Raw genomic sequence first — 26,873 nt, 5'->3', positions numbered from 1 at the left:
GAGTCCCGGGAGGGTGGGGGGCCGAGGGAGGCAGGAGGAGGGTGGGGACAGGCGCTCTCTCCTCCCCCCCCCACCCCGCGCCGGGCTCCGCCCCCGCCTCCTCCGCGGGGCGCGCGTCTCGTCCGCAGGCGGAGCCGGGTCGGAGCCGGGTCGGAGCCCGCGAGGCCCGGCGAGCGAGGCCGGGCGGCACCCCCGGGTTGGGCCGCGCCGGCGGGGCTCGGTCCGGCCCTCACGGCCGTCTGTCCCTCAGATGCTGCTGCTGCTGCTGCCGCTGGCGCCGCTCTTCCTCCGCCCCCCGGGCGCGGGCGGGGCGCAGACCCCCAACGCCACCTCAGAAGGTGCACCTTCGCCGGCGACCTCGGGCACCCCACCCACTGCCCCCTCCTTGCACCCCCTTTTCTGGGCCTCATTACTGTCCCCGGCAGCCCTACCTAGACAGCGTCCCGGCCTGGCGACCCTGGCTGCCCGGCCCCCCGTTAACACCCTGAGCTCCTTTCCCTCGCCCCACCTATGACCCCTTCTTCTCCGCCCCACGTCACTGCATCACCTGCCTTTCGGTGACCCTGCACTGTTTCCTCGACCCCACCCCTCCCTCCTGCCCATACGCTGCCTGGGTAGCCTAAGAAGCCCCCCTGGACTCATCCTAATTTACTCAGAAATCCTGCTTTAGCCTGTTTTACCAAGCTCACTGGCATATTGTACCCTTGCACGAATTCTTAATTTTCTTTTCTCCATTACCCCCAACCAGCACCTTCCCTCCTCACTTATGAGCTCTCAGTGGCCTTAACCCCGGCTCAGGGCGCTCTGTCCTTCAGCCCAGGGTTCTGGACCCATCTCTACTCCCACTCCCGGCATCCCATCTGGGCCCCTGGTCCGCCACCTGCCCACTGACCACGCCCTGTGCGCCTGGGCTTCCTGCAGCTGACTCTGCCACCCCCCAACCCTCTCTGACTCCTGGGACTCACCCCTCAGGTTGCCAGATCATACACCCGCCTTGGGAAGGGGGGCATCAGGTACAGGGGCCTGACTCGGGACCAGGTGAAGGCTATCAACTTCCTGCCGGTGGACTATGAGATTGAGTATGTGTGCCGGGGAGAGCGCGAGGTGGTGGGGCCCAAGGTCCGAAAGTGCCTGGCCAACGGCTCCTGGACAGATATGGACACACCCAGCCGATGTGGTGAGTAGCCTCGAAAAGCCCCTCTTCTCTTCAAGACCATTCCTCTTCCTGCCTCAAACTTAGCATTACTGCTTACAAGTCGGCTCTGTAAATCCGCTGTAACAAAATTCGGATACGTTTATTGCGCGAACGCTGTAAGAAGGGTTTACCGTGTGCACTTGGATACGTTTATTGCGCGAACGCTGTAAGAAGGGTTTACCGTGTGCACTTGGATACGTTTATTGCGCGAACGCTGTAAGAAGGGTTTACCGTGTGCACTTGGATACGTTTATTGCGCGAACGCTGTAAGAAGGGTTTACCGTGTGCACTTGGATACGTTTATTGCGCGAACGCTGTAAGAAGGGTTTACCGTGTGCACTTGGATACGTTTATTGCGCGAACGCTGTAAGAAGGGTTTACCGTGTGCACTTGGATACGTTTATCGTGCGAACGCTGTAAGAAGGGTTTACCGTGTGCACTTGGAGGCAGAGTCAAGTTAGCGGCCCACCTTTCATTTCATCCCATCCTCCCTGCATTAGGCCACCGACCGTTTGATAAAATAACTTGATTATTCATCTTGTGAGCTCTTCTTTTTGAGGGTTTTTAGTGGCAGATTGTGCAAAAACACTCAAAATGATCATGGCATTTTTGAATACCTCTGTCTCCAACATAGAGATCATATACCCACAAAGCAAACCCCAGTTTAACATTCGTGTAAGTCAACTGTAATAAGAAAGGTAAATCTGACTGTGCATCTAAAGTTACATCCATCCGTATGAGCCAGGGAACCGCCCACTGCCACTGACTTTGAAGAGATCCCCTTCTATGTTCTTATAGCTCCATCTTGGGTTCCTACCATGGAAATGCTTTTTCCTTTTTTCTGTTGGTAATGTGTGGATGCTTCCAGGGTTAGGGGAGGAATGGAAACTAGAGAGGCAAATCCTTTGCACCCCTGATTTTCTGCAGAGTAGGATGCTTGAGGCCCCCAAGCCCAATCTGCAGCCCCTGCTCTTTAAGGGGAAGGAACCTTCCCCAGTGTGCCTCTCTTTTTCATTTTTCATATCTCTCCACAGTCCGCATCTGCTCCAAGTCATATTTGGCCCTGGAAAATGGGAAGGTTTTCCTGACGGGTGGGGACCTCCCCGCTCTGGACGGAGCCCGGGTGGATTTCCGGTGTGACCCTGACTTCCATCTTGTGGGCGGCTCCCGGAGCATCTGTAGTCAGGGCCAGTGGAGCAGTGCCAAGCCCCACTGCCAGGGTGAGGGGCATGGCTGCCTGCTTGCAGCTGAGGGTGCTTGCAGAGGATGGGAGTGGGGTGGGAAGGGATGGCGGGAAAGGACGGGGCGCTATGCAACATGGGGGGCTTTGGGGGAGTGGAGCTGAAAACCCAACTCTTTTTCCCCTCCCACCTGTCTCCGGCCCCTTCTGTAGTCCCCAGTGCCCACTTCACCTACACTGGGGGCTTCCCTCCTCTACCTCCCTCTTTTTATGTCTCCTCCCTGCTCCCAATTCTTCACATGTTCTCTTTTCGAGTCTCACCCTCCATCACCTTTCTTAAGGGTTAAGTACTCCAGTTTCCCCTAGCCTCAGTCCCTTTCTCTAAACTTAGAACTTTCTATGCATAATCCTCTTCTGCTACTGATTCCTCTCCATTTGTTATATAACTGGATTATTGTAAAGACTCAGAAATAAATCATATGTCATACTTAGAAAAAAATGTTAAAACTGGGAAGAATATCTGGGGTGGAAAATTATCAGGGTAAAAATTAAAAAAGAGTTAAAACTGGGGGCAGAACCATCAGAGGACTAAGGACCACCCAGGGGTGGGGCAGGGGAAGAGGACAGTCCTTTTCCGGAAATCCCAGACAACCGCCATCATTCCCAAGGGACTCAGTCTTGTGTCCAACACCTTTTTTTTTTTTTTTTTTCATTTAGTTCTGCAGAATTCCCCCTTTCCTAAAGGGCACCCAGGTTCTCCCTTTGCAGTCTTCTCTGCGGGATGCAGGCATACCTCATGCTTCCCCTACTCTTGTAGACTCTTTCAAGGTCCTGGACCTGGCTTTCCTCCCTTAACGTAATGATTCTGCTTGTCGTTTACCATTCCATTCTGGAAACTGAGAGTCCCATCCAGGGGTGGACTTACCACGGAGCTAATGCAATTTAATCTCAGGGCTCCTCATTCACACAGGTCTCTTCTTGTGCTCTAATTATGTGTTCACATGGTCATAGCTTTTTGTAAAAAATGCAAAAGTAAGATTTTAAAAGCAATAGTTTAAAAACAATTGTATTTGTAATTTGTATTTTTTTTCTCTTAGAGACCCCTGCATTTTATAGTATTTAGGCTCCACAAAACCAGGATCTGCCCCTGTCTTAGCTGTTGGCACTCGGGTCTCAAATTCTGTTGTCCTATGAAAAATAAAAGAAGAAAACCGACGGGTTCTGACCCACAGCCCCACCTTGCTCTTATCCCCAGGCACCCTTCCCTCAGAAACGCAGGCTTCTGCTCTTCCCGGTCCTCTCCGGCCTGGACAGGTGTGGGAGGGGGCTGGGGATCAGGCCGGGGAAGCTGGGCGCCAGTGGTAACTCTTCTCTGATCCCCGTCTTTCCTGCTGCCAGTGAATCGAACGCCGCACTCAGGTGAGATCAGAAACCCTCATCTCGCGCACTGCAATCCCCTTATCCCTCACTCTTCACCCTCCAACCCCGGGGGTTCTGCCCCCAGGCTGTGGGGTCCTGTCCTTCTTCCCCCAACCTCCCCCACCCCCCCCACCCCGTCCCAGTTCGCGGCCGGCCCCTTCTTTCCCTACCTGTTTTCTGCCTCCAGTCCCGGTTTTCTGCGAGGCTGCGGTCCCTCCCATCTCCCCGCTTGGCTGCCCTGCCCTGGGCTCCGCCTCCTCCCAGACTCCGCTACCGCCGAAGGGCAGAGCCCGGCCGGGGGCGGGGGGCGCCGGCAGACCCCGCGCGTCCGCGGCCTGCTCCCTGCGGGGTTCCGCCGGACACCCCCGGCAGCCCCGCGCGGCCGTCTCCCCCTGGCCGGGCCTGGCTCTCGCCTCTTCGGCTCCTCCGCACGGCCGTCCCTTCCCTCCACCTCCACCCTCTCCCTTCTCGCAGCTCCCATTCCTTCCCGAGCTCTGTCTCCCCAGCCCCGGGTTCCCAGCCTCCGCCCCATCACTCCCCTTCACGCCACCCCCTTCCCACCCAACCACCTCTCTCCTAAGCCGCTGCCATCGCCCTGTCCCCCACACCCTCAGCCCTTGGCCCCATCCATCCACACCCCGGATTCAGACACGCGCGTCCCACCGCCGTCCTTCGCGTCTCCATGCCCGGCTCCCTGGCGCTTCGGCCCACCCCGCCCTCCCGGCACGCCCCTTCCCCTCTCGGCTCCTCCCTGACCGCCCCGTAGGTGGGACCCCCCCCCCCCCATTCCCGGTCCAGGCCTTTCCCGCGGGGGTCGCGTCCTTCTCCCCTCCCCGCCCCGCCCCTCCGCCTGTCGTTCCCACGGCGGCGCGCGCCTCCCTCCCCGCCCCTCCCCCCCGCAGCTGCCGCGCGCCGCCCGTGACGTCAGGGCCCCCTCCCAGCCCGACATCTGCTCCTCCTCCCCTCGGTCGGTCAGTCAGTCCGCGAGGAGAGTCCGCGGTGGAGCTGGCGGTGGCAGGGGCGGGAGCTGGAGCCGTGGGGGCCCTAGGAAGCCAACCTTGCCCGCTTCCCTGGGGCCCTCGCCCCCTCCTCCCTACACAAGCCAGGATGGAGGACCCTCTTCGACACTCCCTCAGCAGCCCTCCCCAGGAAAAGTGTCCCCCCTGAGCTCCTCCCTCTCCCCAAACAGCCCCTCTCCCTCCCGGCCATGGGTCCGGGGGCCCCCGCTCCCCGGGTGGGGTGGCCGCTGCCGCTCCTGCTGGTGATGGCGGCGGGGGTGACTCCGGTGTGGGCCTCCCACTCCCCTCATCTCCCGCGGCCTCACTCGCGGGTCCCCCCGCACCCCTCCTCAGAACGGCGCGCAGTGTACATCGGGGCGCTGTTTCCCATGAGCGGGGGCTGGCCCGGGGGCCAGGCCTGCCAGCCCGCGGTGGAGATGGCGCTGGAGGACGTGAATAGCCGCAGGGACATCCTGCCGGACTACGAGCTCAAGCTCATCCACCACGACAGCAAGGTAGCCCCGGACGGGGGAGTGGGCGGGCGGCGGGGGCCTGGGGGGCAGGGGGCCAGCTTCACGCGCCTCGGGCTGGGTGACTTCTGGGATTGCGGAGCAGACCCCTCCCACGTGTGACTAGCGGGAGACGGGCTGGGGGTGCAGGAGCTCGGGGAGAGTCACGGGGGCTGGAGGTTCAAGATGAGGGTCTAGGGCTTTAAGAGGCTTAATGGGGCTGTGAGGCAGACCCTCTGCTCCCCAGGACGCAGGGACGTGGCGGGGAGGGTTGGGGAAACTGGTGGTGGGTTTAGGGTACTAGCTGATCCTGGTCCTCCGGGATGGGTTCAGGGTACGGTGGAGGTGTCAGAGGTGAGGCGCTGGAGCAGGGCTTTGGATTTACCATGGTAACAAGGTAAACCTTGGCAGAAGGCGTAGAGACGGAATAAGAAACATTTTGAGGGACTTAAGTGCTCTGGTTTATTTATCACAACAAACAGCAAGGTAGCTGTGAGCCCTACCCTGTGGAGGGTTCCTGGACTGTGGGGTATATTGGCATATTGTGATTTGGGAACGCTAATGGTCAGGAGATGGGCAGAGACACTGGGAAAATGAACTGGATTAGAGGTCCACACAGGAGCCCTCACCCCAGCATGGGGATAGAGGGAGTCTGCATATAGGCAGCAGAGAGAAGAGAGAAGAGGAAAGAGTGGCGTAGGGGAGGGGGCGGTGCGGAGGAATGGGGTACAGATCAATTCTTGGGCAGCCTGTGGAACTTGGGTCTTGAGTTTATCTTCCTTAGAGCCTTGTGGCCTCTGCGATGTGAGAAGGGAAAGAGGATGTAGGCTGAGGGAGGCGGGGAAGAGAGAAAGGGGGAAGGAAAGAACATTTGGGTCTGGTAGTAGAGGGTGGTCCCGTAAGATTCCTTGCCCACTCTATTGCCTACGGTAATTGGGAACATGGGGAAGGATGTGGCACAGGGAAGGAAAGAGACTTGGGACCTCAAATTTATCTTCTCTGACACATGGCCCCAGAAACCCCCAGAATAAGGGGCTGGGGGAGAGCAGAGTGGAGTAGAGGTGAGGACCTGGTCGCCTTCGCCTGGATGGACTCAGGGTGTATAGTCGTCCTTGAGCAGCCATCCACACCAAGAAATAGGTTTGTGAGGGAGGAGCGGGCAGAGTGGGGTTGAAGGTGGGGTGGGGAGAGAAGAGGGCCCAAGGACAGTTAGGAGCTTGGAGAGAGGACTTCAGACCCCTCCTGACACTTTGGCAGGGATTCCCAAACTTCGGTGTCCATGAGAATCACTAGAGGAGTGGGTTTAAAACAGATGCTAACCCCTAGTCAGGAATGAGTCCCGAGGATCTGCGTGTTTACCATTCCACGTCCTGTCCTGGTGGACGCCTAGGTAGCCACCCCAGGATGCCCATGGAAGAGCAGCAGCGTACAGGGGAGAATTAGGTGCTGGGGGGAGAGGCAGGGAGAGGAGCAGAGGGTCAGGTCTGCTGGAGCTGGGAGTCTGGGGAGAGAGACTGGGAGGGATGGGTGCAGGGGTCAGGGTAGGGGGTCACAGGGAGCCTGGGAGCCCCCGTAACCCTGTGTGTGAGCTCAGACTGATCCACCGTGACAGGTGACTCCCCAGAGGTGCTGGGGAGCAGATGGGGGGCCTGAGAGAAACTAGAAGAGGCAGCGAGGGAGAGAGGGAAGCAGGCACACTGGAATGTGTGACTCCTGCCTGCAAATCCGGATCCTTTGCAGAAGAGAGAGCGCGGAGGAGAGGCTGAGAGGAAGTCTACTGGGGCGGGGGTGAGAATCAGGGAATCTGCTGGGAGGAGTTGGGTGTGGAAGGAGAGAAGGTAGGGGAGGAATGAGCACGGAGAGCAGAGCCCAGGTCAGCCTGCCTGCGTGTTTTCTCTGCTCTCCTATGTCCTCCTTGCTCCTGCCAGCCCTGCCTTCAGGCTGCAGCAGGGAGCTGGGCTAGGATCTGGGCTAACCCACTAGGAGAATGCAGGAAGCTGGGGCCTGAGAATGGCAGAGAGGCTGGGAGCAGCCCGAGTGGGAGGGTGAAGAGGCTTCAAAAACACCTCTTAGCAGGGGGTGAGGGGACAGCAGAGGGTTCTCCCTGCTCCACCTGGCTCCCCTTCTCTAACTTCCCAGGGTGTCTCCAATGTCAGGCCCCAGTGGGAAGTGAGCAGGCTCTGGGGGGCCTCCCTTATTCCCTCTCTGCCTGCCCCCATTTCACCCCCCAGCCCCTGGGCCTCCTGCCTGCTCCTCTCTAACCCGGCTCCCCACTGCCTTCCATTTCTTTTCCACTTCCTTTGGGGCTCCAGCAGCTTCTGAAATGTCAGGCTTCAGCAGGGGGGGAACAGGCAGGGGGACACCATGCAGCTCTTCCTCCCCATGTCCCTTCCTCCCACCATCCCTTCCCTCCCCAGCTCTCTGCGTTGTTTACTCTCCCCATCTCCCTGCCCCTCCTTCAGCACCCCTAAAAGCATCTGGTTTGTTGAGAGCCTCATTCTGTTTATTCTCCCCAGTTCTTCCTCACCTGTTTCTGCACCACTTCCACCCAACCCCCCCCCCCCCCCCCCCCCCCCCCCGCCAGCGCCTCCTTTTCTAATGGACCCGTCAAATGTCAGCGCCCAGCAGGAGGGAGGGATCACCAAGCAGGACTCCCCAGTGGTCTTGTTCCCAGTTCTCCTGGTGTTTATTTATCAGCAGCCCTGATTGGAGGAGGGGGGGGGGAACAACTGGAAAGGTGGGGAGGGGGAGTTTGCAGAGGTGAAGGAGTTTTCGTGGCACGGTTCTGAGGAAGCTGTGGGGGGGAGCGGTCCCCGGGGAGAGTTCATTCACATTCCTGCAGACTTTTCTACTCACAGATATTTGGAGCTTGGAAATATGGGGAGGGGGACGGGGTGATAGAGGAAGGTAGGCTGAGGGAGGGCTGAAGAGGGGCTGAAGGGAGGAAAGGTGGCCTCTGCCGAAATCCCCATGCAGGTGTGTATGGGACAGGACATGGGGAAGGAGGCAGGGGGAAGCCAGGAGGGTGTGTGTGATGCGTGAGGGGAGCCAAGACACCGGACAGGAAGAGATGTCAGGAAGGAGAAGAAAATGGTGCTAAGGACAGAAGGATCCAGCGGAGGGATGGGCACTTGGGGAGTAACTGGATTGCTGGGGATGCAGTGGGGAGCAGCGTGGGGGACCCTACACTTACCCTCCCCGTTCAGTGTGACCCAGGCCAAGCCACCAAGTACCTGTATGAGCTGCTGTACAACGACCCCATCAAGATCATCCTCATGCCTGGCTGCAGCTCCGTGTCCACACTCGTGGCCGAGGCCGCCCGGATGTGGAACCTTATCGTGGTAAGCCGGGCTGTCCTGCAGCTGTGCATTCAGGGGGCTGCGGAGGACCCACGTTCCAGGCTCATGGCCCTTACGCCTGACAGCTGCCGCTCACTGCTCCTCCTCAGAGGAAGTGAGCCCCTGTGCAGGGGTGTGGGCCTGAGAGAACCCCTGCTTGCAGGGCAGACGTGGGCGGGAGGCCTGGGGGCAGCCGGGAGGTTGCAGCGGAGCTCTGGGCGAGTGTGTCCTGCGCTGTGTCCCTGTCCCTTAGCTTTCCTATGGCTCCAGCTCCCCGGCCCTGTCCAACAGGCAGCGCTTTCCCACATTCTTTCGAACTCATCCGTCGGCCACGCTCCACAATCCTACCCGCGTGAAGCTCTTTGAAAAGTGGGGCTGGAGGAAGATTGCCACCATCCAGCAGACCACTGAGGTCTTCACCTCGGTGAGCATGCATGCGTTCAGACTCCAGGGCAGAGACGTGGCCCGGATTCCTTCTGGGGAGAAGAGCCTGTTTCTTTCTTTTTCTTTTTTTCTCTTTCCTTTCCTTTCCTTTCCTTTCCTTTCCTTTCCTTTCCTTCCTTCCTTCCTTCACAGATTTTTATTTATTTATTTGACGGAGAGCGAGCGCACAAGTAGGGGCAGGGGCAGAGGGAGAGGGAGAGGCAGGCTCCCAGCTGAGCAGGGAGCCGGATGCGGGCTGGATCCCAGGATGCCCAGATTATGACCTAAGCCAAAGGCAGATGCTTCACCGACTGAGCCCCTCACGTGCCCCGAACAGCCTGTTTCTTTATCAAAAGCAAACACATTCTGGGTGGGCTTAAGTGTATGTTCTGTGGTCAGAGGAACACACAGAGTTGGGTTTTCAGGACCTTTTCCAAGTTTTTGGTTTTAGGACACTTTTTCCCTTTGATGCTCTCTTTCCCAGACAGATAGACCCAAAACGACCCACTTCTATTAAAGCAGGTTCACTCCAAAGCTGTGATAAGAGAGGGAATATGAGATAGGAACCCAGAAAGGCAGCCAATTCCGGAGACACTCAGAGGGTGGAGTGTGCCTGTGAATGGGAACAGCAGGCATAGAGAGGGAACAGAGAAGGAGGGAGAGGGAGAGAGAGACGGAAGCAGAGAGACAGGAGACGTGGAAGTGGGGAGAGGGTTAGGGCTCCGAACTGGAAAAGACAGTCAGCCCCTGTCTTTTGTTCCCATCTTTGGATCCCCCATCCACCCTTATGCTCAGTGGCCCTTCAGTCCTCCGCTCTCTCTCTGAGCCCTCTGTCTGTCTGCGCACTTGCCTCTGAGGCTCGAGACCATCCTGTGCACACCAGACCCTGTCTCCTTTCGCCCACTCTTGCTGTCTGGTGGGAGTGGGGTGAATGGGGTGACTTCCCGGGGCTCGCGAGCACCTTCCTGGGTAGCGTCCACATTCTGAGACCGCAGACGCTTTCCTTCGAGCTCCCCGCCCCGGCGACAGACACTCACAGGCACACTCCACCCTCAGAACTGCCGTTCGTCCTGCTCTAACTGTGCAGTCCTCAGGTAACCTCTCCGGTCTTGACCCCGTTGTGCACCCCACGTTTTCTCCGTTTGTTTCTCGTTCCCACCCAAGACTCTGGACGACCTGGAGGAGCGCGTGAAGGAGGCTGGAATCGAGATTACTTTCCGCCAGAGTTTCTTCTCAGATCCAGCTGTGCCCGTCAAAAACCTTAAGGTGTGCTGCTTGGGAGGGGTGGGCTCCCCCTGCAGAGGGACCAGGTAGGGGGAACCGTGGGAGGCTGGAGGGGAGAACCAGGCAGGGCCAGATGGGGTTTTTGTTGTTTTCTTTCTGTTTTTTGCCTGGTGTTTTTGTATCCAGGTATAATTAGCTTATGACATCGTATAAGCTTAAGGTGTGCGATGAGTTGATTTGATAAACTTTTATACGTACGTACCTACAATATGCACTTGTATGCTATATGACGTGTTGTACGCATTGTGTATTCTATGCAGTTATTGATTGCATACAATTGATGAACAGTGTGTAGGCTCAGTGTTGATTTGATTCATTGATATGTTGCAATATGATCTCCGCCCTAACATTTGCTGACGGGTCTATCCTGTCACAGAATTTTGATTCTGGGAGACAGTAGCATCTCCTGGGGACCTTTATTTTCATCGTCCACTTGGCATTTGTCCAGCACCCCGTGAGCAGAGCCCTGCACCCAGCTGTCCGGAGTAGGGAGCCAGGGTGTGGAAGTGCCTGCGTGTTTCCAGGCCTGTCTCAGGAGCTCTGTTTCCCTCCGTCTATAGCGCCAGGATGCCCGAATCATCGTGGGACTTTTCTATGAGACCGAAGCCCGGAAAGTGTTTTGTGAGGTAGAGTTGGAATCCAAAGCAGGAGGGGCCTGGGTGGGCTCTCTACCTTGGGAGTCTGATGGGGTCTCTCTGCAAGTCTGCTTGGGTTGATAGCAGATGATCTGAGGAGATGATTAATACAACGCCCCTGTCTCTTGGCTCTGACTGGATCTCTTGGCTTCTCACATTCAGTGCTTTCTCCAGATCTCGTTTTCCTACCCCTCTGTGTTCCTGCAGGAACCCTTGAATCCTATCTTTCCTGGCTAGCTGGGGAGGAACTTAGACGGAGGAGTAGTTGACCCTCTGCTGCTCCCTCCAAGACTTGTAGATTCCTCTTTTCAGTTCTCTGCTCTTCTCTGATTCCCAAGAGGCTGGATGGTGTCAAGGGAATTAAGACAGAAAAAGAAACAAAGCCCCCACCCTGCCCCCTCTCTGCTCCCAGGTGTACAAGGAGCGGCTCTTCGGGAAGAAGTACGTCTGGTTCCTCATTGGGTGGTACGCTGACAATTGGTTCAAGACCTATGACCCGTCCATCAACTGCACGGTGGATGAGATGACCGAGGCCGTAGAAGGCCACATCACCACCGAGATTGTCATGCTGAACCCTGCCAACACCCGCAGCATCTCCAACATGGTGAGCGTGGAGACCGAGAAACCAGCCCCTGGGCGGGTGGGGCGAGCTGAGGGTGCCTTGCGGGGGAGGGGAGCAGCGGTGGGCTCTTCAGGCACAGTAGGGCACAGGGAGCTTGCTTGCATGTGTTTCCTGCGGTTTCCACCTCTGCTCCGACTTCCTTGAGCAGGAGAGAGAGAGAGAGAGAGATGGGAGTGGTATGTTCACGAGGCCCCTGATGAGAGGAAGGGCTGTTACCATGGCAACAAGGAGCGGGTTGGCAAGAAGTCAAATGAGGGAGAGGCGTTAATGATAATATAGGTGGTGCGTACGCAAGCACACCTCGCACAAACGCTGTTCCTGAGCAGAAATGCGTTCTCTTTTCTCGGTGACTTCAGAGCCCTTTGGAGTTGCTTAATATTCACTCCTGACTGATACTCAATTAGCTTGGCTCCTGATGTTTTTTATTGATCCTCTTTTAGAATTTTGGATGTAAAAGGGACTTTTGAAATCCATTAGTTCCAGAGAGCTGACTGTTGACATGCCTGGGGCTGGAAGCACGTGCTGTGGTCTGGGAAGGCGGGGTCAGCCCTGCAGGCGAGGGGCACGAGTGAGGCGCGTGGGGCCGAGGCTCTGTTCTTGCTCGGGATTCTCTCTGGGGTCACAGGAATCTTGGGCGAGCTTACGAGGCAACTTCTGTGTCTGCATATCATCACGAGGGGTGGCCCCAGGTCTGGAAGACCTGTTTTGGGAGGCACGCTAGGGGCGAGTTAATGGTTGTAAAGCCCCACATATCCCATTGAAACAAAGGTGTAGTCATCATGGCTTTTGCGCAGTAAAGCAGGAATTTAGGTACATGGCTTCCGGGGTCCTCCCAGCCAAGCTCTGATGGAGGGTTTTCGTTTCATTCTATAGACCAGGAAACTGACTCCGAGAGGTTGAGGGACTTGGTCTGGGCCCCGTAACTGCCGAGTGGTGAAGCCCGCATTGAGCCCTGTTTGAGTCTAACTCCAAACCACTCTGCCCTGTCACCCTCCGTGGAAGACGGTGAAATCTGACTGAAGAGTCTGCCTTTACTGGCTGACACTGGCTAGCTGATGGGAGTTTTTGAGCAAGGGAGGAAGAGCATTCAGGCAGTGTGTCCTAGCTGTGGATTGTGTCACGTGGACTCTGGTTGTGGACACTGTCCTGGGAAATGCCAAGGCACTTTATGTTTCAGGCATCTTGGTTGAAACATGCAGTGGGAAGACTCTGGAGGAGCACTTCCCTGTAGGGTGCCTGAGACGTGAGGCATCCTCGAGACCTGCGGAGTAGAGGAGCTGGATCCCCCGCCAAGCGGCTTACCGGCAGCCCGAGTCCGGGGGGCCTGCCCCCTGCGGCTTCGACCCCACAGCAGGGAACTAGAGGAGCCCCGCAGGGAGCAGGGACTCGGTTAGGAGTATAAAGGGACATGTGGGCTTTGGAGCGGAATGCCCTGGGGGTCGTCGTTGGGGCTCTTGGTCTCTAGCGAAAGGTGGTGCTGCCCTTTGAGGCCAGAGGGCTTCTAGCAGCCGCAGCCCTGCTTGGTAGCTGAAAATGCCAGGTGGAAAAGCCAGGATTTTCCACAGGGTAGAAGCAGCCTTAACAGCTGACCAGGAATAGATCGTAGATGAATCAAGCAGGACCAGGAGAGGTAGACCAGAAGCAAGGGTTGGACCTGGGGACACAGAGCCATGGAGATCTAGGAGAGAATCAGCTGCCTTCACTTCGTTAGACCCCTGGTTCTCAAACGCTGCTGTCCCAGAGGGTTAGTTAGGGCAGATTGCTGGGCTCTTCCTCCGGAAGTTCTGATGCGGTCGGTCTGGGGTGGGCCTTTCCGGCAAGTTCTAGGGATGTTGCTGGTACTGGTTAGAGACCACGTGTTGAGGGATTGGCTGGGCAGGATCTAGAGAGCATCTGGCTGTCACATCTGGCATCTAATGGACGAGCTGGGCAGGCTTCTAGACACCCTATAAAGCACAGGTCCGTCCCCCAGCAAAGCAGTACCTGGATCCCTATGTCAACAGTGCGGAGATTGGGAGACCCTGCTTTAGAAAGGAGCCAGGACTGGCAGAGTGGGTCGGGTGGTTTGGGCACAGGGGCAGCTGGGAGGTGGCCTTACCTGGGGATAAGATTCTGTTCCAGTTCACAGATTGGGGTGGAGGTCCCGTCAGATCCCGGTACAATACCAAGTCGGAAGCTGCCTCAGGATACATGGTTTGGGTCACGGTCGGGCGTCCCTGTCATGTCCCTCCCGCAGAGACAGCCCGCAGAGCTGTTGGAAATTAGGCTCATGGAGTTGCCCTCCATTACTTTGCTCATTTCTGTGGGTTGTCGTTCACTTTTCCTCGAGCTGCTTTGTCATGTTTGCCCCTGAAAATCTGCAGCGGTGTCTTTGCTGCCCCAGGGGGAACTATTTTTTGGGCAAGCGTGTTGGTCGAGTGACCTGGAGCCCGTGGAGAGTCGCAGATCTGGGCACCGTGCAGGCCAGCCGAAGCCCTTCCCATCTGGGTGTTTTTCTGATCCAGTGTGTGCTTTGCACTGAAGACTGGAGACACCTGGGAAGGGTGACGCAGGAAGTCTCAGCCTCGCGGCGGGCTGCCGAGCGGATGCTCTGGGAGAGACGTGTCAGCACACAGAGGCAATGCAAGGGTTAGGGAGAGTATGGGCTTCGATGCCAGGCTGCCTGGGCTTGAATCCCAGCCCTCCGTGCCGTATCACTTCCTGCAAGTTACACTTCTCTGTGCCTGTTTCTATATATATGTGTGTAGATATATATATATATACATATGCCTCAGAAAAATGGAAAAGTGCCTGGAACACTGTAAGGAAATATAAATGTTAGCTACTATTATTATTATTATTATTATTATTATTATTATTATTAACACTGTTCTATGTAGGGACCGATGGTCTTAACGAAACATTTCAACAGAAGAATTAAGAGGACTTGGGGATTCCAAGGCTTCAGTCTCATGTCCTGGGAAGGGCTGGGGAGTGAGGAAAAGTGGAGCTTAGTCTCAGATATTTTTAGTTTGGGATTATTGGTTTGATAGCTGTAAATGCCTCAGAGACAGCTGGAGATGCAGGACATGAAATGCGGAGCTGGGTCGCGGACCCGAGTATCAGGGACACCCACATGGTTGAGACACAGGGAAGTCTGCAAAGAGGAGCTGTAACTTGATACCCAGCATTTCATATATGTTGTTATTTCCTGTAATAACTCGTTGAGGTTCCTCAGCGGGCAGGTGAATTGGTTGGAATTGGAATCCGTCCGTCCGTCCATTTATCTGCCCAGTGGACATTTTTAAAAACACTTTTTTAGAGTGATGTGGGTTCACAGCAGAGCCGACCGGAGGGTACTCCCCGACCCCGCATGCATGCCTCCCACCATTGCCGACGTTCCCCAGCACCGTGCTAGCAGCCGATGAATGGCACCGGTGCGGGACCACCGAGAGCCCGCGGTCTGAAGGAGGGCTCCGTCTGGGTGCTGTGCGTTCTGTGGGATCTGACAGGTGTGCAGTCACCTGTGTCTACCTCACAGCACCATACAGAGTGTTTCCCTGCCAGACGCAGTGGGCATCGTCCATCAGGCGCCGGGCACAGTGCTGGGTGCGGAGATGTGCAGGGCGATGGTACGTGTCATGGCTTATGTTGCTACATTCCAGATCTAAACAGTTGTGAGGTGCCCCTCTCTGTTGCTGGTGCCTTGCCAAGGGGTGGCCACTGAGCATTTCCTTGTGTGGCTTCTGGGAGGTCAGAAAGGGCAGGTGTGATTTTCTCCATTCCATGGTGGACATTTCCAAAACCTTGAGCAATTTACCTGTGGTTTTTGGCCAGACGAGGTCCTTGCCAGGTATAGAAATTCAGGTCTCCTGGCCCATTTGCTTCTCTTCAGCTTTCTTGGAGAACAAATGTTGAGGATGGGGAAGGGTGTGGGTAGGGGCTGCATACTGGCTTTCAAATACATGAAGGGTATCTCTGGGGCCTCAGCCTCCTGCAGACCCTCCGGCGGCTGTGAGCAGAAAGCACGTGAAGTTGCTCAGGGAGCACACACTGGCTGACGAGCCCAGCGAGGAAGGCTCTGTGGGGGCCCCTCTAGGCTGTTTTAGAATCGGAGGGGCTGTGGGGTCCCGGGTCCAGCCCACTGAGAAAGTCTGAGCCCAGGAGAACATGGCCTCGCAGCTCCCTGTGTGCTTTCTCTGGCCACTGGTTATGCGGCGTGTCCATCCCTTAGACCTCCGGTTGCGGTTCTGAGAGGGTGGCTGTGCACCCCGAGGCCGTGGGCCCAGCTCCGCCCAGCTCGGCCCAGCAGCTTCTGCTCCAAGACGCACACATGGCGTCGCTTCAGACTTGGAACGTGCATGTGCTCGCTCTGACGACACACAAACCAGCTGTTCGATGACAAGAGCCGCAGCCAGAGTCAGAAGCCACACGCGGCACCCACGCCAGCCCTGCCCATCCTTCCCTCCGCAGACATCCCAGGAGTTTGTGGAGAAACTGACCAAGAGACTCAAGAGGCACCCCGAGGAGACGGGTGGCTTCCAGGAGGCACCGCTGGCCTACGATGCCATCTGGGCCTTGGCGCTGGCCCTGAACAAGACGTCTGGAGGGGGTGGCCGTTCGGGGGTGCGCCTGGAAGACTTCAACTACAACAACCAGACCATCACCGACCAGATCTACCGGGCGATGAACTCCTCGTCCTTCGAGGGTGTCTCTGTGAGTGACAGCGGTCTCCCTCGCACTCCCCTGTCCCCTCGAGAGAGCGCACCCTCCTGTCCTGCACGCACGCAGGAGCCTGCAGTCATCGGTCTCAGGCCCCAAACCAAGAAAGCCTGTAAGAGACCAGAAGGAAAAACGCTGTGTTCCATTTCTCTCAACCTGCCTCATTTATCTCCAGTGCAGGCACTTATGAGTCAGATGAGAATCAGAGGGTCTTAAAAGAGGAAATGGTCTGAAAGATCATCTAGATGTTCCCCTCAAAGTGGGGAGATCAGTGTCCACAGGGATTTGGTGACGTGCCCAGGTCACATGCCAGAGGTCAGGTCTCGGGGGGCTCTATCTGGGGATGTTTCCCACCCAAATCCCACGGGTGAAGCTTCTTTTCAAAAGAAGAATGTGTCTAAAATCTAGGGTACGGGCATCTGGGGTATGTCCTAGATGCAGACAAATGCCGTAAATAGAATCCACTCAGAGGCTCCAGTGCATCAAACACACAAGGACCCAGAGAGGCCCTGACGCTCTCTTCTGGCTCCCGCTCTCATCACCTTTGCCCGCCTCCGCATGTTCCCGCACCCAGGGTCACGTGGTGTTTGATGCCAGCGGCTCCCGGATGGCCTGGACACTCATCGAGCAGCTGCAGGGTGAGCGCGGGGGCATGGGGCCGAGAGGGCTGGGCTGGGCTGGGTCACCGCCTGGGGGAGGAACTCGGGGGGTGCCTCCCCACTCCTGCCCTTCTCTTTGAACTGGTTCATCAGGCGTTTACGTAATCAGAATAGTAAGGAGCTCAGAGAGGGGTGGGATCCCTGGCGTTGGGAAGGGGCAGCACACTGTCTTGCTCCCGTGGCTTCCCTTGCGATTCCAGAAGTTTCCCTCTGGTGGCCGGGCTTTGAGGGGCTAACGCCTTGTCAGGGGCACACTCGCGGACTCCAGACAAGCCGCATCCAGCAAACCTGCTATTTTTAGAGGGGAGCTATTGAATCTCCTCGCTATATACGCAGGCATTCCTGATGTCCGTGTCTTACGCGTAGTCTGGCTCTTTGGGATCGTATTTCCGTACATGTCAGCACACACACGTATTTGCCGAGCCGCTGCGAGTGGAGCTGGGCACATGCCGCTCTCAGCCTCCTGGGGCGTGCAGTCTCCTTCTCCCTGCTCCCACCTGTCCACAGACCTTCCTGGGGGCCCAGACCACAGGGCTGTGGGCTGGCTTCTGAGGGAAACCTTCTGGAACGGGAATCTTAGGAATGGCTAATTCCCCCCTCGTGGCTCTAAGAGGGAGATGCCACTTTCCAAGGAATTAGAACCCAAGCCAACAGAAGAGAAATTTCTAAAATTAAAATGAAAGCCACTGGGAAAATAGATCCTGTGATCCTGTCTGCCATGAGAGGGAGAATCAGTGGAAACGCTGAAGGCTTCAGGAGCCAGAATCAAAGTGGGAGATGACCGACGCGAGAGGCGTGAGGCCGAGTGGCGTCCTGGGCGCCCGCTCCACCGGCGGCCTTAAACATACAAGATGCACTTCTGTGCTTCTGCTGCCCTGGGATCCACCTTCCATTGCCTTTCGGGTTGTCCTGGGGATCCCTCAGGGCCTCAGACACAGCAGGGAAGTGACTTTAGGGGAGTGGGGAGTAGTGCCTAGGCTGGACTCTTCACCTTCCGTTGTCTCCCGCCCAGGGGGCAGCTACAAGAAGATCGGCTACTATGACAGCACCAAGGATGATCTTTCTTGGTCCAAAACGGACAAGTGGATTGGTAAGCAGGTCCTGTGTGTGTTTTCCTCCAGTGCGTCTGCACAATGAAGGGGAAGCGTGCGTGTGAACCAGGGTGGGGTGGCAGGTGCCATGGGCCAGGGTCCGGGGTAAGACACAGGTAGGGGAGCTGTGTATTTGCAGAGGGAGCAATGCACTAGCAAAAATAACGCATTGCTCAGGTAGGAGGATCAGAGGTGCGGCACACGGGGGGTGGCCTTGGAAACCCCATTTGAGTTTCCCAGATGCGCTGGTACCTGGATACGTGTGAAGCAGCTACTTTGAGGCTGGACGGGCCTTTTCATCTCTCAGGAAACTGGTTGCTTAAATTATAGGAGAGGTTGCAAAACCTCATATGATTGTCTTCCTCTCAAGTGTGCTTTTTAAAGAGAGAAAGTAAGCAGTTGTTCCTTGTGTGCTTGGTGGGCTGAATAACCGGAAATGGGAAGGACGCTCGAGGTGGACAAAAGGAAGGGCCCCTGATAAGTGCAGGCTCAGCGTGCTCGGTGGAACAGCTGTCAGCTGCCCTACCCAACTGGAAGCTAGTAGTTCCCAGCTCTGCTGGGGTTCTGACATGTTTTTTATAATTTGAATTTAGGACAGTATTCTCTACTGCTATAAATGCTGCATGGCCTAAATTACGCTTTTCTTTTTAAAGCTAAGCAAATTGAAATTAGGTTTTTTTTTCCACTGTGAACTCGTTGACAAATTTGAGCTTCCTCTTAATAATAACTAGAGAACACCTTTGGGAATATCATCCTGCCAGGGTTAGAACTCACAGATCGGGCTTTTTTTTTTCTTTTTCTGAGGTTAGGAGACCAGACTGGATACTTTGAACTCTTCAGCTTTGATTCTATAGCTGTCTTTTGCAGCTTTTGATTTGAGTTCTGAGAGACCTCATGAACTTTACCTCTCGGTCATTCCCTTCTTTCCCTCCCTTCCTTTGCTGCAAAAAAGACAGAAAACACAGAACAAACACTAACAGGAACAGACTACAGCTCTGGTGACATATCTTGGCCGCTAGCTCCTCGCCCTCCTCTCACTTCTGACTGCTTCCTGAGACCCCGAGCTGCAGGGAGATTCCACTGTAGAGCCCCGGGTCAGGGCAGCAAGGGCCCATGTCCTCAGGGATACAGACAGGTGTCCCTTGCCCCTTTCTCTGCCTCATCTTCATTTCCTTGTCCCCTACCCCTGCCTCCCAGTACCAAGTAGGAGGGGCCCCCAGCTGACCAGACCCCCCCCCAGTGCCATGCAGGAGGGGCCCCCCAGATGACCAGGCCCCCCAGGGCCAGGCAGGAGGGGGCCCCCAGCTGACCAGATCCCCCCAGTGCCATGAAGGAAGGGCCCCCCAGCTGACCAGGCCCCCCCAGTGCCAGGCAAGAGGGGGCCCCCAGCTGACCAGCCCCCCCGCCAGGGCCAGGCAGGAGGGGGCCCCCAGCTGACCAGACCCCTCTCCAGTGCCATGCAGGAAGAGCCCCCCAGCTGACCAGACCCCCCTCAGTGTCATGCAGGAAGGGCCCCCTGGCTGACCAGACCTCCCCCAGTGCTATCCAGGAAGAGCCCCCCAGCTGACCAGGCCCCCCCAGTGCCAGGCAAGAGGGGGCCCTCAGCTGACCAGCCCCCCCCCCCAGGGCTAGGCAGGAGGGGGCCCCCAGCTGACCAGCGCCCCCCCCCCCCGGGCCAGGCAGGAGGGGGCCCCCAGCTGACCAGATCCCTCTCCAGTGCCATGCAGGAAGAGCCCCCCAGCTGACCAGACCCCCCTCAGTGTCATGCAGGAAGGGCCCCCTGGCTGACCAGACCTCCCCCAGTGCTATCCAGGAAGAGCCCCCCAGCTGACCAGGCCCCCCAGTGCCAGGCAAGAGGGGGCCCTCAGCTGACCAGCCCCCCCCCCCCAGGGCTAGGCAGGAGGGGGCCCCCAGCTGACCAGCGCCCCCCCCCAGGGCCAGGCAGGAGGGGGCCCCCAGCTGACCAGATCCCTCTCCAGTGCCATGCAGGAAGAGCCCCCCAGCTGACCAGACCCCCCTCAGTGTCATGCAGGAAGGGCCCCCCGGCTGACCAGACCTCCCCCAGTGCTATCCAGGAAGAGCCCCCCAGCTGACCAGCGCCCCCCCCAGGGCCAGGCAGGAGGGGGCCCCCAGCTGACCAGATCCCTCTCCAGTGCCATGCAGGAAGAGCCCCCCAGCTGACCAGACCCCCCTCAGTGTCATGCAGGAAGGGCCCCCTGGCTGACCAGACCTCCCCCAGTGCTATCCAGGAAGAGCCCCCCAGCTGACCAGCGCCCCCCCCAGTGCCAGGCAAGAGGGGGCCCTCAGCTGACCAGCCCCCCCCCAGGGCCAGGCAGGAGGGACCCCCTGGCTGACCAGACCCTCCCTCAGGGCCAGGCAGGAAGAGCCCCCCAGCTGACCAGACCCCCCCCCCCAGGGCCAGGCGGGAGGGACCCCCGGCTGACCAGACCCCCCTTACCCCCAATGCCGTGCAGGAGGGGCCCCCCTGGCTGACCAGACCCCCCCCAGGGCCAGGCGGGAGGGACCCCCGGCTGACCAGACCCCCCCTTACCCCCAATGCCGTGCAGGAGGGGCCCCCCCGGCTGACCAGACCCCCCCCCCAGGGCCAGGCGGGAGGGGGCCCTGGCTGACCAGACGCCCCCTTACCCCCAATGCCGTGCAGGAGGGGCCCCCCCGGCTGACCAGACCCCCCCCCCCCCAGGGCCAGGCGGGAGGGGGCCCTGGCTGACCAGACCCCCCCTTACCCCCAATGCCGTGCATGAAGGGCCCCCCGGCTGACCAGACCCCCCCCAAGGGCCAAGCAGGAGGGACCCCCTGGCTGACCAGACCCCCCCTTACCCCCAATGCCGTGCAGGAGGGGCCCCCCCGGCTGACCAGACCCTGGTCATCAAGACATTTCGCTTCATGTCCCAGAAGCTCTTCATCTCGGTCTCTGTACTCTCCAGCCTGGGCATCGTCCTGGCTGTGGTCTGTCTGTCGTTTAATATCTACAACTCTCATGTCCGGTAAGTTTCCTTTCCGACACTGTCCTCCTTCTGCCTGCCCCTCGAAGACAGTGAGCATGCCTGTGGCAGGGACTGAGAAGAGACCTGTGTAACTGCTGCGGTCGTGGGGGGTCAAGGTGTCCACTCTGACCTATGCTTTCCCGGTGCCCATGCCCAGCAAAGGGGGCAACCAGATGCAAGTGCCATTCCAGCTCCAGAGCAGCTAACCGAAAACTAAAAGTTCTTGGGGGTAACGCAGTGGGGGCTCTACACTGTGTGTGCAGGTGGGGGTCCTGTGCTGGGGAGCCTTCTGCACCCACCGCCGGCCCCTGCCCCAGGCTGCACCAGGCACCCTGCGGTGCGTGTGGCCGTGGGCTGGGCTGGGCCAGGCCCTGGTGGTTCTGAAGAGCCCAGCCTCCCTGAAGAAGAGGTTAATCCTTTTCCTCTCCCTCCTCCTCTCCCACCTCTGCCCTAGTTACATCCAGAACTCCCAGCCCAACTTGAACAATTTGACTGCTGTGGGCTGCTCCCTGGCGCTGGCTGCCGTCTTCCCCCTCGGGCTGGACGGTTACCACATTGGGAGAAGCCAGTTCCCCTTCGTCTGCCAGGTGAGGAGGAGCTGGGCAGACACCCTGTGGAACGGGGCTGTCCCCGCTCTGGGGCCGCTCCTGGAGGCACAGTGCCCTGCCTTCCCTCCACTGTCCCTGCTCCCTCTGGTCTCTGCCCGGCTGCACCCCTTCTTCCTGACCTCCAGACCTTTTCGCTGTGTGGCTCTAGCCAGTTCCAAGGTTGCCATGGCATGCCTCGCAGAGAAGGGGGGGGCTCCGAGGGTGCAGGACGGGGTCTGCACAAAGAACCCTCCAACACTGGCAGCTTGTCTGTGCTGTGGGGGCTGAGCACAGAAACTGTGCTCGAGGGGGACAGACCTGACCTGACAGCAGGGGGTGGGGGCAGGGAGGAGACATGGGAGGTCCTGGGGCTGTGGGAAAGGCTGCTTCAGCAGCCACATTTGTGCGGTTCTGTTCTGCTGGTGGGAAACAGGCCCCTGTCCCTGCCCGTACGTACTCCTCTTGACCATGCTGCTGTGCACATGGCATTTGCACGCACAAGCACACTTCCCCAGAGGCTGTAGGTCTGCCGTGAAACCAGAGGACAGTGCCGGGGGGGGGGGCACTGAGCTGCAGGGCAGCATGAGAGATCTCTGCACAAAGTGCTGTGGGAGCAAAGAAGGAGCTTATCAAAGGATGCATGGGCTTTCCTCAGCTGGGGGAATAAGGATGGTCACTCCTGTGGCTTGTAGGGATAGAAAGACCAGTAGATTCGGTGAGCCCGTTGGTGTGGCCAAGCGTGGGGGGAGAAAAGGGCCAGGAGCCTGGGAGGATGGGTGGGGCTGTGTGGGGAAGGGTCTGCTGCCACACCACACAGCAGGGGTCAGAGGGGATTAACCCCAAGTGACCAGCAAGGTTGCCCTGCTGGCGCAGAAGGTGGTGGGAGGAGGCTGCTGGAGGTAGACAGACTCCCGTGCGGGCCCTCTGCACACGCCCATCGCTCCTGGCTGTGCCTCTGTTGCACACGGTTCTGCTCTGCCCCCTGTCCGGTCCTAGGCACGCCTCTGGCTCCTGGGTCTGGGCTTCAGTCTGGGCTACGGCTCCATGTTCACTAAGATCTGGTGGGTCCACACGGTCTTTACGAAGAAGGAGGAGAAGAAGGAGTGGAGGAAGGTGAGCTGCTTCTTAACCTTCACCCTTGGGTCCTTGGCCCTTGGGGTTTAGAGGGTTCCCCGACCTGCCTGTGCTCTGTGTCCGTCCAGACCCTGGAACCCTGGAAGCTGTATGCCACGGTGGGCTTGTTGGTGGGCATGGATGTCCTCACCCTTGCCATCTGGCAGATCGTGGACCCCTTGCACCGGACCATTGAGGTACTGTGAGAGGAGGCCCTGGAGGTTAGGGCCTCTGCCCTGCCTGGGGTCTGAGGAGGAAAGCACTGGTGGCGAGTGGTCTCCAGCATTTGCACAGCAGCCGCTCCCCCTCCCTGAGCTCTGAGGAGCCCTAGCGCAGGTGGGGATTCTGGAAGGACGTGTGGACGTCCCAGGCATCGTGGAAAGTCGGGGACATGCACTCCGGAGGTGTTCACGAAAGCACTCCTTGGCCGAGAGTGGGACCTGGCAGCCATGCCAAGCGTGGCCTAGGAAAGAAGGGGAGGGTTGGGGGTCAGGGACTGAGCAGAGGTGGGGTGCAGAGGGTGACCGCCGTCTTCCCTGGGACCCTGTATCTCTCTTTAGACTTTTGCCAAGGAGGAGCCGAAGGAAGACATTGACGTGTCCATCCTGCCCCAGCTGGAGCACTGCAGCTCCAAGAAAATGAATACGTGGCTTGGTGCGTGGGATGTGGGGGAAGGGCGGGACGAAGACAGCAGGCAGGGGCAGAAGGGTCTTTGGAGAAGGGGCAGTGTGAGCGTCCTCCTCTGTGTCGTTGCACTGATCCTTTCTGGGGACTGGGCATACTTGGTCTTCCTCCATGAGGAGCTGGGGGTCAGAAGCGGGGCTGAGGCAGATCCAGTGGCAGAGTGGCCAGTGGGGGCAGGATCCGTCGGGTCAGCTCCCTAGAGTGAGACCAGGGCAGTGAGGGCCTGCGGTCGGCCCCTTTCGGTCTCCTGAACATGGGTCTGGTCTGTGGCCAGAAAGGGCAAAGCCTCTCCCCAGCCTGGAGGGCAGGGAGGTGAGACATTGTGTGGCTGACGGCTGCTCTCAGCAGTGGTCGTCTTCTGTCCCAGGAGGGAGTGGTGAGGTTTGCACAAGTTGGGGGAATGGACAGAGATGGGTGTGCTGGGTCAGAGGGGCCGGCTGGAGAGGAGCCCCTTCTCTGTGGAGCTCTAAGCAGACACAGCAATAGGCGAAGGGTGTGGAGGGTGTGGGGAGTGAGTGGACGCATGCCCAGGTGACCATGTCCTCCGTTCTAGGCATTTTCTATGGTTACAAGGGGCTGCTGCTGCTGCTGGGTATCTTTCTTGCTTACGAGACCAAGAGCGTGTCTACAGAGAAGATCAACGACCACCGGGCTGTGGGCATGGCCATCTACAATGTGGCGGTGAGCCCTGGACACCTGGCGCTGACCCCAGCCTGCCTGGGAAGAATCAGGGCTGGGATCAGTGGGCAGAAGTCTTACCAAGTCTTTTAATGCCTTGGGTTTGTGAAGCACTTTATAGTGGGCAAAGCATGGTGCAGACACTATCTTACTGCTCTTCCCGAGACCACCCATGAGGCAGACGGTAGTGTCCCCCTAACAGGTGAGGAAGCAGAAACAGGGAGGTAGATGGCTTGTCTGTGGTTCCCTGGCTGGAATCGGAGTCAGCTTCCTGCTAGATTTTCCTGACTCGATGCTCAGGGACTCTGAATGTGCCTGTGTGAAGATCGCAGGACCTCTGCCTGGAGGGAGGGGTTCACCTGGAGTGGGAAGTGGCTTGGGACCCTTCCAGATCTGGAGCTGAGGGTGGCCTTGAGTCTGGACCCTTTTCTGATGGGAAGTTCCCCTAGGACCTTCCTCATGGGCTCTCTCCCGGGGGAGGAGAGCCTGGAGGTCCCAAACAGGGTCTACCCACAGGTCCTGTGCCTCATCACTGCCCCGGTCACCATGATCCTGTCCAGCCAGCAGGACGCAGCCTTCGCCTTTGCGTCTCTTGCCGTAGTGTTCTCCTCCTATATCACTCTGGTCGTGCTGTTTGTGCCGAAGGTGAGGTGCTCCCCGCTCCTCTGTCCCCACAGTCCACCCTACTTCCGGGACCCTCCTCCCACTGCCGCCCTTGGTCGGGCCCAGCTTGCCCCTCTTCGCTCACTGTTTTCCACGGCACCCCACCGCCTGCTAGTCGCTGACAGTCTCACGCGCAACCCTTCGCCCCCAGATGCGCCGGCTGATCACCCGTGGCGAGTGGCAGTCAGAGGCGCAGGACACTATGAAGACGGGCTCGTCCACCAACAACAACGAGGAAGAGAAGTCCCGGCTCCTGGAGAAGGAGAACCGGGAGCTGGAGAAGATCATTGCCGAGGTGCGGGGGCGCTTGCGGCGGTGGGGGGTGAGGGGCATCGGCACAATCTGTGCGCAGGGACCACTCTCCCGCCCCGGCCCCCCTCTCTTCTGGTGCCTCTTCTTCACCTGCTGCCCCCTCTTTGCTCTTGGGCTCTCCTCCGTCTTTCCTGATGCCTCATTTTCATGTCTGCTGTCCATCCTGGCCTCCAGCCCCCCCCCCCACCTCCCCCGCGTTCTTCTCTGAGCGTCCCCGCCTCACTGCCCCTTCTTCCAACCTCTCCCAATCTCTCTTCCTGCAGAAAGAGGAGCGTGTCTCCGAGCTGCGCCATCAGCTTCGGTCTCGGCAGCAGCTCCGCCCCCGGCGCCACCCCCCTACTCCCCCAGACCCCTCGGGGGGCCTGCCCAGGGGGCCCCATGAGCCCCCTGATCGGCTCAGCTGTGACGGGAGCCGGGTGCATTTGCTGTACAAGTGAGGGCCTGAGGGGTGGGGGAGGGGCTGGGAGGAAGGCCTCCTCTGTGAGTCTGGGGTCGTCCGGGTCCCCAGGACTGTGGGACCGGCGCGTTTTCTCTCGCGTGCTCGCCGCTTTACAGCTTGCGCTGTCCGGTTTGTGCCTGGCTGCAGCTTCCCGGCCGCGCGCCGCGCCCCTTGCCCACCCGCTAGCGCCCTTCTGCGGCCACCTGGTCTCCTTCCGCCGGCCCGCCGCTCTCCCCTCTCCCCCCTGGAGTTTCCCGCCTCCGCCCTGTGCGTGCTCATGCTTCCCCCCCCCGCCCCGCCCCGCCCCGCTTGTGTGCATGCGTGCTCACGTGTGCTTTCCTTCCTGTGCTCGCGTGTGCGCCTCGTCCTCGCCCCCTCCGGCGCTCGTGGCCGTCGCGCCGTTTGCCTGCCGAGCCCGCCGGCGCAGCGCCGTGCTCACCCGTGCGTTCTCCCTGTGCCCGCGCCTTTGCCCCTGAAGCTCACTGTCTTCCAACAGAGCCTGCACATCGTTATGCGCCCGCCCCGGTTCACACCCTCACGTGCCTCTGCTTGAACCCCCTTTGTGCTCCTGCACTGCACTAGGTCCACGCTCCCAGGCCCCCTTCCCAGGACTGCTCCCTTTGGGTTTGTGTTTTTCTGGGGGGAATTAAGGGAGAAGAAATGGGGGCAGGCTTGGGGACCTGCTTCCAGTAGACAGTTGGTGAGAATCCCAACCACGGGAAGGCCCCCGGACGGCCGACAGGGACAGACGGAACTACGGGCAGGAGGTGGCGCCCCCTTCACGCCGTGGTGTCTCTTGGGGAGGGATCTCCCCCAGTCTCAATAAAGCAGTGAACAGTGTGACTCGGCCGCTTGTCCCTTGCTGTGAACAGATTGGGCTTCAGTCCAAGGAGGGAGGCTCGGGGTCTCCATGTTAGTGAAAAGGCGTGGGGTGCAGGGGTGGAAAGAGGTGTTGGGCTGGTGCACGGAGGGCCCCGCCAGGCAAAGCAGGACAGGGTTAGGCTGAGACAAGTGAGGGATGGCATTGGCGCTTCCAAGTGTGGCTCTGGTGCCCGCCGACCCAAACGTCCGTCACCACCGCCTGAGAACAAGTTCCCTATCCCTTCTCCGTGGCCTCATTTGTGAAGATGACACCGGACATCCTGCTCATAGCCGTCGTGCAGTCTGCGCGCTGGGTGCAGGGCCAGTGCTCGGACTGTCCCTGGCCCATGGAGATGTCATCTGTGCTAGCCATGGTCATTCCTGTGGAATGGACCCTCTGACAGTGGTGGGCACTTCGTGGGAGACCGGAGCACGTGGCCACTCAGCTGTGAGGACCCTCCCTCCTAAGAACCAACA

General features: G+C 58.6%; 1 protein-coding gene across 2 annotated transcripts; it reads left to right on the top strand.

The window, feature by feature from the left end:
• The first annotated feature begins 251 nt into the window (after positions 1-251).
• On the top strand, positions 252-26,378 carry GABBR1 (gamma-aminobutyric acid type B receptor subunit 1). Of its 2 annotated transcripts, XM_048225826.2 has the most exons (22): positions 255-338; positions 973-1,177; positions 2,230-2,415; positions 3,774-3,794; positions 5,147-5,307; positions 8,508-8,642; positions 8,893-9,063; positions 10,227-10,328; positions 10,907-10,972; positions 11,394-11,585; positions 16,056-16,298; positions 16,879-16,942; positions 17,976-18,053; positions 20,909-21,059; positions 21,514-21,646; positions 22,643-22,759; positions 22,849-22,956; positions 23,320-23,413; positions 23,997-24,124; positions 24,638-24,766; positions 24,936-25,079; positions 25,360-26,378. In XM_048225826.2, exons 2-22 carry the CDS (start codon positions 1,156-1,158, stop codon positions 25,531-25,533), a joined length of 2,619 nt encoding a protein of 872 aa, XP_048081783.1. In that variant the 5' UTR covers positions 255-338; positions 973-1,155; the 3' UTR covers positions 25,534-26,378. The 2 variants fall into 2 exon arrangements, with proteins under 2 accessions (XP_057160936.1, XP_048081783.1); XM_057304953.1 differs by lacking the exon at positions 2,230-2,415 and having other exon boundaries at positions 252-338; positions 973-1,079.
• The last annotated feature ends 495 nt before the right edge of the window (positions 26,379-26,873 follow it).

The sequence above is a fragment of the Ursus arctos genome, unplaced genomic scaffold, assembly GCF_023065955.2.
Source record: "Ursus arctos isolate Adak ecotype North America unplaced genomic scaffold, UrsArc2.0 scaffold_31, whole genome shotgun sequence".
Lineage (NCBI taxonomy): Eukaryota > Metazoa > Chordata > Mammalia > Carnivora > Ursidae > Ursus > Ursus arctos.
Note: the sequence above shows the minus strand (reverse complement) of the source record. Positions and strands in the feature narration are given on the sequence as shown.